Source organism: Coccinella septempunctata, chromosome 2, assembly GCF_907165205.1.
Source record: "Coccinella septempunctata chromosome 2, icCocSept1.1, whole genome shotgun sequence".
Lineage (NCBI taxonomy): Eukaryota > Metazoa > Arthropoda > Insecta > Coleoptera > Coccinellidae > Coccinella > Coccinella septempunctata.
The window spans coordinates 698,725-710,769 of NC_058190.1; the positions used below are offsets into that span (position 1 = coordinate 698,725).

Genomic DNA, 12,045 nt, shown 5'->3' on the forward strand with positions numbered 1-12,045 from the left:
CGACCCAACAGTGGTACCCAATCTTTACACTGCGACAGCTGCAAGAGAAGGCCCGTGAACAACAATCAAGGATCTATACACCCTACATCGATTTATTTATTTATTTATTTATTTATTAACGGTACTACTATGTTACAAAAAGAAAAAAAAATTAATCGAATACAAAAAATACAGATGAAATATTTCAATAATTACAACAATAATTACAATTGTAAGGCGCACAAACTCTAAAATATCATGGAAATAAGACAAAAAGAGACTACAAACTCATCAAAGTAGATACATCCCCCCTCAACCTTAACAACGCGCCACTGAATATATCAACCCCGAGAACACTCACTGTATTAGTGTTCCTCATCATCCTCTGCAGTGGAGAATGAAAACTATAATTAGTTCTTGATAAACCGAGCCTAAACAGATCAGCTCGCCTAATCGCTTTTGGAGGAATATTCAGGTTGAAGCGAGACACCAACTCCGGAGAGTAGACAAGTCCTCTATAGATTTTTGCCACAAAAAGCACGAAACATGCTTGAGAAATTTGTTTTGGACCCTCTCAAGAAAGAGTCCATCAATCAAGATTTAAGTAAGGCCTTCGACTCGGTGAATCGGAGAGCGCTGTGGAAAATCATGGAACGCCTTGGAGTACCCGAAAAATTCTTGGTAGTGTTTAAAAGTCTCCATACCAATAATACCGCTAGAATACAGCATAAATGGCTCTACAACCCACCATTTTTTAACCATTTCTGGAATAAAACAAGACTGCCTGTTAGCGCCTTTACTGTTCAATATTTTCGCCATAGCTGTATCGATAATTGCTGTCATGAGAGTGCCTGTAAGAGGTGTTGGATTAAGATTCAGATTTGATGGAGGCTTATTTAACCAGAAGCGCCTCAGAGCGAAAACCCGTACAAAGTTTATCACGGAACTTCAATATGCAGACGACTGGGCACTTATCACTAGCAGCCCAGAGGATCTACAGATAATTTTGGACACCTATAAACATATATACGAAGCTTTAGGCCTTACACTCAATATTGACAAAACCAAAATCCTGGTAAGTCCGCCAGAAAGCCTTCAAACAGATATCAGCCTGAAGTATAAAACTCTAGAACAAGTCGAGCAGTTCAAACACTTGGGAAGCTTCATAAATATTAGGGCTAACCTGGACATGGAAATACACAACCGTATCAATTCGGCATCACGGGCATTCTAGAAGCTAAAGGACAGAGTGTTTCAAAATCACGACCTCAATCTGAAGACCAAGACAGCTGTTTACAAAGCAGTGGTCCTCCCAACAACAACGGAAACGAAAGTTGGACGCCCTACAGGCGACATATTAAACGCAACAACGTCATCTAAGACAAATAATGCACATCAGACGGTTCGACAAAGTTTCAAATGCAGAGAAGTCTTGCAGCGCGCGAGTTGTAAAACAATTGAGACTCAAGTAACGAGGGCCCGACTCAGATGGAGCGGCCACATTCTGAGGATGCAAGACACAGACCGAGACACTGGCTGTTTAGGTGTGCGCTCAGGACCATTTATATGGGGAAACCTATCCTGGATACTCACGAGGTAACGGCTAGGGCCCCTAAGGATGTTGTCGGTTTTATCAACACCATTGACGACCTCCTTGGCTTCCTATGAATGAGTAGGGTAGAGAACAAAAGATCTACATGGTCGCAATTTCGAGAAGGCTATCCAAGCCAAAACGACCCCGGTTTAAATAAATAATAATAGTGTTGATTTACCAAAAAATCACTTAGTCGTTCATAAATATGAACTGTGTATTTAGAACGTTGCTCATAGTTGGGAAGCCGCAGTGCAAAATCGTGATTTACTCGATCGTCGTGGAGACCTAGTGGATTTTGAAGATTAGATGGAAGAAAGAAAAAAAGGTTCTATGATGTATGCACTTTCAGCGGTGGGGAAAGCGTCTGCAGGGTCTCAAAGATGTCAAAAATCGTCAGAAATACATACTCGAGTGTGTCAGATTTAGATACTCTATATGCCCTACGTGTCTATGTCTCTGATTATAAATTCATGTTAATCTGACAGTTTGCGTGGTGGGGCTTGCCGTACGGAAGAGTTTAAAAAGCGGTAAAAAAACTTTTTAGAGCGTGTTAAATTTTTAGAAGATATGTTAATTGGACCCAAAGGAAGCTACGTTTCAAGGGACTGACAATTCGGACGTGACACAAGGTCACAGCGGTCCTTTGAAAATACAAAAAAAATCGTAACTTACATACTCGAGCGTATCAGATTTTCCTACAGATAGTTAATCCCGGTGTTGCAGACGTGTTGACCCATTAATCTGACAATAATCTGGGGGGGGGTTTCTTAATCTGACAGTTTGAAGATGCATTTTTTTTAATATCTCCCTTCCTGTACCTCCAATCTTTTCTGTATTCATTATGAAAGTCGTAAATAAAAAAATTCTATACAACTTTTGTCTGAAGCAATTTTACATACTCTTAACCGTTTTCGATAAAGGCGAGTAGCTTAGCCACACATGAGAAAGATCAAGGTCAAGGTAGAAACCCAGTCTAATTTACATTCATCGCCATATATCTCAAAAACGTTCAAACGTAGAAAAAATCGCTCTAGGCAAAATTTGTAGAAAATGTTATGGTTTACAACTTTTATGGTGTATGCGAAAACAATTTGAAGCCCAGGAGAGGAGATAATTCAAAAAACCAATTTCTGTGACCTTCATGGCAATTTTTTAATGTTCCAGCTTGCTGAAACAGTGAGATTATATTTTTTCAGTTTTTCTTGAATCATTAGCTTCAAAATAAGAAAAAAAGCCACTGCAGGGATATTTTTCTGGCAAAAATATCCCCTCATTTTAGAATAATCTTTTTAGTTTCATTCTAGTAATTTTGAATTAATTTCGAGATAAATATTTTCAGTTTCCAATTCAGGATTCCGACATCGTTCGGAATTGTAAACATTCCGCACCGTTTTTATTCCGTTTTCATTTCCTAAAAACGATGTCGCACCGTATAAAACATCCTGAATTGGAAGATAATCGAGTTTTTTTTGTTCGCTAGCACAGATAAGTCGAAATTAAGACGTCTTCATCGACGCATATTTTACCGAATTTCGACAGTCGGGGCACATCTGATTTACGCACCCCCCCCTGTGGGTTTTAAATCAGACGTTCCCCTGCAGGTCACTCACTTCTAATTAATCGCCGAATTTGTACGTTGCATGCGCCGTGTCAACTGCTTACGCTACTTTCGTTTCCGGGGTTTATTGAGAATTCACCAATTTTTTTTATTTCTTTTACTGTGGGGAATTTTAGAGAGAGTCGATTAGTTTATTTTGTTTTTTTCTGCTGATGTTCCGTTGTTAATGCATTAGAACCCAGAGGTAAGACGACACTCCGTTTTTTTATCATTGGAACTTCAGTCTCCGTCTACACACTTCCTATACCAGAGTCTGAGTTCCACCCCTACTGTCAATAACGTACCCTGCTGGTGTGGATACCCGGGGGGTACAGAAGGAACTTTGGGGTGGCTACCCTTCCTTGAGTTTTCTCGTTCGTTCCCGTGTTCACCCCTACGGTTAGAGAAGCACTCTGCTGGTGTGAATACCCGGGGAGTGCCGAACGCGCCTAAGGGTGAGCCGTCGTAATTCTGTGTCGTCGTATTTCATTCCCCTAACCGGGCTGAGGTCCGATATCTGTCTTAGGTTCTGGCTGGCGAACAGGTTCGAAAACCCCGTATAACGTTTGAGATCGGATCCTGTTTCATTCCGTCCGTTTTGCCCTGTAAATGCATTGATCTGGAGTCTTTCACTGTACGAATTTTACAATAGTGCCATTTGTGTTTCCTTGTACGAGTCGACAAATATAATTTACTTGTATTTGTTGGGAGATTTCTTTAGAATTGCTTTTTTTTTGTTACGATTCAGAGTATAATTTTTTTTTCTTCGTTATTTTGATTGGGTGGTTCGGGAAATTTTACGAGTGCAAGTAGCCAAACCGATAGCTAAGACGACACTTCGTTTTTTTATCATTGGAACTTCAGTCTCCGTCTACACACTTCTGTGGCGGCGTAGTTGTACCCATGGTAGAGGAATACTTCATCTCACCATGATGGTACCAAGGGTAGCCAAACGATGGCATCACTGCGCACGACGATTGCGATCACAGGGTAGATTATACGTCTATTGCGGTGCAGCATACGCCAAACGATGGCGCCACCGGCGACGCAACACTATACCCTCGACGTAACCGGCGTTTATAGCAGGCACAAACTACGCTGCTTCGGCGATTGTCGTAGGTAGCTGCTAGGGTTCATTAACCTACCTGATGAGTCCGACCCTAGCAGTGGGACGAAACAATCACCCCAAGAGCACGCATTTCATCAAATAGCGTGAACTCACCCCAGCACATACCGCCAAACTTCCTATATCAGAGTCTGAGTTCCACCCCTACTGTCAATAACGTACCCTGCTGGTGTGGATTCCCGGGGGGTACAGAAGGCACTTTGGGGTGGCTACCCTTCCTTGAATATCCCGTTCGTTCCCGTGTTCACCCCTACGGTTAGGGAAGCACTCTGCTGGTGTGGATACCCGGGGAGTGCCGAACGCTCCTAAGGGTGAGCCGTCGTAATTCTGTGTCGTCGTATTTCATCCCCTAACCTAGCTGAAATCCGATACCTGTCCGTTAAGTGTGCGTCTTAGGTTCTGGCTGGCGTAAACCCTCGTATAATGTTTGAGATCGGATCCTGCTTCATTCCGTCCGTTTTGCCTATGTAAATTCACTGATCTCGAGTCTTTCACTGTACGAATTTTATGATAGTGCCATTTGTGTTTCCTTCTACGAGTCGACAAATAAAATTTATGTACGTTGATTTAGGCTTTCACTGGTTGTCGCTAACACCCCAGACACCGAGGAACCTTGTCTTCGGCTCGTAGCTACCATGGTAGGTTTGCTATTATAAGAATAGCTGGCGCTCGAGTACCCCGAGAAAAAGGAGTTACAGTACATGTGACGTTTTTTTTTGCAAGTTTGTCGCCCTCCCACATATTTTCGTCACGCTTTAATTGTCAGATTAAGAGAATATATACTTTTCAACATGTAATTAACCACATATATCTTAATCTGATACGCTCGCTTATGTACAATGATCGGTTTTTTTTTACTATTCTGACTGGCTGTCCTAAACAGTTCTCTCTATATACAGGTAAAATTTTCATTATTCAAACAATAATCTAATTTCGTATTGCAGATGCATCGTCGATTAAAAACCTGGAATCCTACTGCTCCGAGCCGTGCACAGCCATATTGAATTGTAGTCCCGAAGTCGAGCATCCGTGTCGCGGCACTTGCGGATCCTGTTACCAGGGACGGATCCACGAGAGTTGCTCCCACAAATGCGGTCGAACGTTGATCTGCGACCACAAGTGCCCCGGATACTGCCGAGAGCCATGCAAGCCTTGCTCGTCGAAATGTTCGTTCAGATGCAGACATAACGTTTGTAAAAAACGTTGCGGCGACCCATGCTTCGTATGCAAGGAGCCGTGTACCAGAAGGTGCAAACACCGGAGATGCACCAAGAAGTGCGGGGAGCTTTGCGACGTTCCACCTTGCGACGCGCCGTGCGAGAAGTACCTGAAATGCGGTCACCCTTGCGTCGGCTTCTGCGGCGAGCCGTGTCCGCCCCTGTGTCGCATTTGCGACGAGGACGGAGTTAAGGAAGTTTTCTTCGGAACTGAAGACGGAGACGATGCGAGGTTCGTCCTGTTGAGGGATTGTGGGCATGTTCTCGAAAATACCGGCATGTTAGGATGGCTCGAGCAAGAACAAGATGCTATCGGATTCAAAGTGTGTCCGAAATGCAAGACGAAAATATTGGTTACCGAAAGATACAGTGACTATGTTAAAAAAGCAGTTCGGGGAATTGCCGCTGCTAAAATGAAAGGAGTTGGAACATACGGAATGGTCAAAGAAAAACATTCAGAATTGATATTTGAATATAAAAAGTTGTTACGTAAGTACATCTTTCAGTATGAAATATGCATGTGGTATAACAAATAGAATTAGCGTCCTCCATAGTAAATACCAACCAAGAATTTTATCAAGAAATAGGACAAAAAAATTTCAAAGTATACTGCTCCACAAGAGTTAGGGATATCGTATTCAATCGTTTTGAAAAGTATACTTCATTCAATTTTATTTTAGCAGTCGGTTGGCCATGGAAATTTGACACATTTCACTCTGTATAGTACGAAAATGTGGGGTTATGAAGCTCGTCAAAACATTTTTGGGTTTTAAATCAACGCTATGTTGCCCGTTCTACGTAAAAGTTTCTGTTATTACGTATTTTATCACAATCTCCAATCTCTTCGGAAAATATGTGACGAACATAATTGAAGTTTATACAAACTGATTGAAGGCATACCAAATCCAGTTATTTGCATGGAAAATACAAGAGATCAGCTTGAGGCACTAGCTTGAGGAGAGTTAATGTTCGTTATCTTCTTTGGCTTACATCATTTGTAGATTTCAAAAATATTAACCCAAAGATGAAATGCATATGATGCAGTGGTTGGAAATGGGTATCTCCCGAAGGAATTAACAGATAATTACAAGAATGTTAAATTCTTCAACAAAAATCATCTTGCATCAATATAAGTAAAAGGAATTGAAGGAAGTTTCAAGTTGAGATGCAACTTCACCTTTGAACAAAAATTTCACATGAATAAACAAGTAACAGGGCAACTTGCGCGTATTTGTCGCTATTCATCTTAATAAATTGATGTGACAATAATAATTAGGTATTTATTAGTACCTTAAGACATTTACATTGTATAGGGCAAGTCAAATGAAAAATAGAAAAATCCATTTTAGGGAACTTATTCTCCGATGACATTTATCGAGAATCCTGTAGAAAACTTTTCTTATTAATTCACACAAACATAAAATTCTCAAATGCCACCACTTTTTTGGATCTCCCAATAGAAGGAAATTCTTTGTCATCCTCTTCATTCACAATCTTTCTGATTGTGGAAATATTCAGCTGAAATATAAGTCGTTTAGATTCAGATGAAACATTATATAAATTCTCTTACATTGAATATGTTCGCTACCGTCTGACGTGTATTGTGGATTTTAGAATATCAGGGTATAACTATTTGAATGAGCGGACCTGAATTCTAAATAGCACTTCCTGAAACCCTGTCTCTTTTTTCAATCACTTTCGGCATTTTCGAATTTTCGTAATAAAAATTGATATTAGTTGTGGCAACGACGTTATGACATTAACGACATTTCATGAGTGCCAACCTAACTTCGTTTTAGTTACAAAAACTTGAGAAAATTATTCCATGGCCAACCGACTGCTAAAATAAATTTGAATGAAGTATATGTAATCTTCGAGAAAATCGCTGTAAAATCATTTAAAACTCAATAACAACTTGGATCGATCCAATAAAAATCAGTATGAGACATTTCATCAATCTGGTCGCCTTTTTTCTCAAGTTTGGTTCTTTGCATTTATGCTTCATGAATGTTCTTGTTTTGAAATGAAGTCAGTTTATCAAAGGCTTCGATTTGAAACTAGTTTTCTGAAAATGCCAAGACATAAATTAACAAACGCTGAGGCTAATAGGGCTATCGGAATGCTACAGGGTGGCCTAACTCAGGTTGTTGTAGCGGAAAGGCTCCAAGTCAGCCAAAGTGTGATATCTCGACTTTGGAATAGGTTCAGGGAGACAGGTACCGTGTTGGAAAGACCAAGGCTTGGTGGGCGACGAAAAACAACACCTGCTCAGGATCGTTTCATCACCGTTTCGGCGAGAACAAACCCTACATCTACGTGTAGTAGAATGCTACGGAATACTCTTCAAAATGCATATGGGGTCCAAGTTTTCATCGAAACCATCAGACGACGTTTGAGACAGGTGAATCTAGGTTCTAGACCTCCATCAAGAGTAGTTCCATTAACACGTAACCATAAGCGTCAAGGACTGGAATGGGCAAGGCAACATATCAACTGGAACGATCAATGGCGTAGTGTCCTTTTTCACTGATGAATCCAGATATGGACGATTTTCAGATTCTCGAAGAATAAGGGTATGGACAATCCCACGCATACCCCGTAATCGTCGCTATGTCCAAGATGTCCATCCATTCCGAGGTGGTAGTGTTATGGTATGGGCCGGGATATGTTTCAACGGGCGCACAGATCTACACATTTGTCCTGGGAATATGACCGCCTTAAACTATAGGGAGCATGTCATTGACAATGTTGTGCCAAATTTTCACGCTGCTATTGGTAAACTTTTCAATTTCTAGACGATAACGCTAGACCGCACCGTGCAGCCATAGTTGAGAATGCGCGCGAGGAGCTTGGTATTCTACATTTACCTTTATTTCCGCTCTCACCAGATTTGAATTGCATAGAACATGCATGGGATATGCTCCAAAGAAGATTAGATAATCATCAACCTACCCCAGAATCCTTAAATGATCTGAGAGAGCTTCTGCCCCGTTTATGGAACAAAATTCCTCAAGAAATGTTCAACAACCTCTTGTGTAGTATGCAAAAAAGATGTCAAGCTGTTATTGATGCCCGTGGAGGCCATACATTGTATTGATAGTCTTAAAATGTTTGAATTCTCTGGGAATAAAATTTCAACTATATTTTTTTTGCAATTTAAGTCAATATCCCTAACTCATGTGGAGCAGTTTATTTAGGTTTCACAACATCCGTGGCGACGTTTCGCAAAAGCCACCTTTCGCTTCTTCAGGCCTACAAATGTATCAAAACGTAAAAATACAAAAGTATAATGATCACAACAAATTTCTAACCAAAGAAGTCTAAAAACCACATTTGGTGTATCAATAAAAAAAAAACAATAGTCCATAAACTCATACAATCGTACAATATCTCGTAACTTGAAAGCAGCAAAAAAAAGAGTAAACAGTAAACGTGTTGAAAGAAGGCAACGAACTGAATAATGCGCATCTCCGTATTACGAACTACACACAGAGACAGAAATTACCGACAGAACACAAAAAACAAACAAGAATTCTGTCGATTCATGGAACTAACAATCTTATCCACAATCCGAATAAAAAACACCAGTGCATTTAGATTCGTCTCTGCAATTACGTAAAATGTTACATCATTTCATCCTATGTAACCCAATCATCAATATTCTTTATTTTTTTTATTTTGTATAATTTTTTTTTATTATTAAAATTATAATAGATCACCCATATTGTTGAATCTTCCAAATTTATACTACAATCAATCTTAATATCAAGCAGCAAGATTTCTATATTTCACAATGACGGAATTATAATGTTTAGCCAAATTTTCAGTGTCAGATCTGAAGTTCATGGAATCGAACAAACTTATACAGGGTCCTGCAATAGTGCGTTAGGTTTCCATAGCTGCCAAACCAGACGTTTTAGAATTTTAGTTGTACTTTCAATTCTGTATCTCGGGAAATTATTTTCTGATACACAGGGTGTTCCCAAATAAAATTATTCAACAATTGAGTGATTTTTTAAATGGAACACCCCTTATATTTTTGCATATTTTCAATATTCTTCAATACCTCTACCATGGTGCAAAATATTAGTGATATTTTTCCAAGGGTACGGATCTTATTCAGAAAAAACTGCAAAATTTCGACGAAACAGTAGTTCGGTAAAAGCCCTTTACCAATTTCCAGAAGCGATAAAAACATGAATTTGATGAGGATTTCTTTTAACTCAAGAATTTGCCTAGTCATCGTTCCTAAATGATGAACCCCTCTTATACAGAGTGTCCGTTATCGCTGTCCAAATATGAAGAATTTCAAATTGTCTTCTCTCAATTTTTTCAAATGTAACACCCTTCATTTTTTTCCATGATGATGTACACATTTTGAAACGTTACATTTTTTCAGAAGTAACCAAAGGGCTATTTTCACTCCTGCGTTCAGCAGGCACGAAAAATGAAATATGAACGGAAAATTTTATATAAATATTGGATATAAAAACAAACGGCCGTTGAAAAAGACAAAGAAAAATTGTGTTAATCCATTTCATGAATAATAATTTTTTTTGGATGCCGATAAAACTCTGTAATCGTTAGAATACACAATAATACCTATGTATGTGTTACTTATCATTTTCATGTTAAACTTCAAGGATTATGATTTTGGTTTTAAAGTTTTTCAAAAATTGGTCATTCAGTTTGGTTTCATTGTGTGACTCATTTGAAATATCCGTTAGTTATTATGTACATTATTCCCGAAATATTTGGTTGAAATGTAATTTTTCGTGTCTGCTGGACACAGGAGTGAAAATAATCCTGAGGTTACTTCTGAAAAAAGGTTTTAAACTGTGTACATCATCATGGAAAAAAATACAGGGTGTTACATTTGAAAAAATAATTTGAAATTCTTCATATTTGGACATTGATAACGGACACCTTGTATAAAAGAGATTGATCATTTAGGAACGATGACTAGGCAAATTCTTAAGTTAAAAGAAATCCTCATCAAATTCATATTTTTATCGCTTCTGGAAATCGGTAAAGGGCTTTTACCGAACTACTGTTTCGTCGAAATTTTGCAGTTTTTCCTGAATAAGATCCGTACCCTTGGAAAAATATCACTAATATGACATGGTTACTGCCATGATCCGAACCTTTCCGCGCTTTTTCCCTTGCTTAATTATCGTAATATACGATATCTGCAATATGGGAATAAAGCATATGGATGCATACTGCTATCTTCGCTCTGAGAGTTAGGAAATTGAATTGGGTTGGTTCCCGTTTCTCTGTCAGATGTCGGTACGATGTATTTATACATCATACCCGCTACTGATATGGAATAAAAGGAGCCGGCAATTCATAGCATTTCGTTGACAATTGAGTTTTGTTGCTCTGACGAGGTCAAATAAGACCGAAACCATGGTCAGCATCTACTCTTTGTCGACGAAATGAAAATTCTGGTAATACTTCGAGCGATGGTAGTTTGTTAGTTCGATTTAGATCGTAACATTCGTTGATTTAATTATCTGCGGATGTTATGCATCTGAATTAATTCGTTTATTATTTACCTGCCTTACTGTGAAGGCGCGATCCATTTCTTAATATCACTAATATTTTGCACCATGGTAGAGGTATTGAAGAGCATTGAAAATATGCAAAAATATAAGGGGTGTTCCATTTAAAAAAAATCACTCATTTGTTGAATAATTTTATTTGGGAACACCCTGTATATCAGAAAATAATTTCCTGATATGCAGAATTGAAAGTACAAAGGAAATACTTTTCAACTAAAATTTTAAAACGTCTGGTTTGGCAGCTATGGAAGCCTAACGCCCTATTGCAGGACCCTGTATAAACCATATCTCTAAGATATTTCTTTTTTTAAAATTTTCCTCCCTCTCACGAACGTCTACTATTTCAAAATCAATTATATGATCTTCATTAAAATAATGCGAACAAAGAGCTGTTTTATCTCTATTTTTAACATCTCTCAAATCGTTTTTATGTTGTTTTATTCTGTTCTATTAGACATTTATGTCTAGTTTGACCAATGTTTGATTTCCTACACACTGAACAAGGTGATTTATATATTAGGAATTAAATGTATTTTGAAGAGAAACAACTACCCTCGAAACTTTCCAGATTTTTTCATACAGAAAATCTCCAACAAAATTAAAAATAAAGATTATGAAAGAAGTTCAACAAATGTTATAAAAAATAATGAAGAAAATAAAAAGATCTATTACAAGATACTATACATTCCGTGTTTGTGTCTGAACAAATAAAACGGTGTTTAAGTAATGATAATGTAAGGATAGTGTTTTATAACCTCAAAACCGTAGGAAGAATCATTTACAGTAATTTGAATAATAGATTAGATATAGGGGCATTTTCTGGTTTGATATATAAAATCCCTTGGTCAGTATGTAGAAAATCATAAATTGGTCAAACTAGACAGTGTTCGAATAATAGAATAAAACAACATAAAAACGATTTGTGAGATGTTAAAAATAGAGATAAAACAGCTCTTTGTTCCCATTAT

General features: G+C 38.4%; 1 protein-coding gene across 9 annotated transcripts in view; it reads left to right on the forward strand.

The window, feature by feature from the left end:
• LOC123308510 (NFX1-type zinc finger-containing protein 1-like) overlaps positions 1-12,045 on the forward strand; it is a 66,927-nt gene that overhangs the window by 52,985 nt on the left and 1,897 nt on the right. For all 9 annotated transcript variants that reach the window (XM_044891193.1, XM_044891197.1, XM_044891196.1 and 6 more), the window contains one exon: positions 5,241-6,002. In XM_044891193.1, the coding sequence (XP_044747128.1) occupies positions 5,241-6,002 (762 nt within the window). The remainder of the gene's footprint in view (positions 1-5,240; positions 6,003-12,045) is intronic.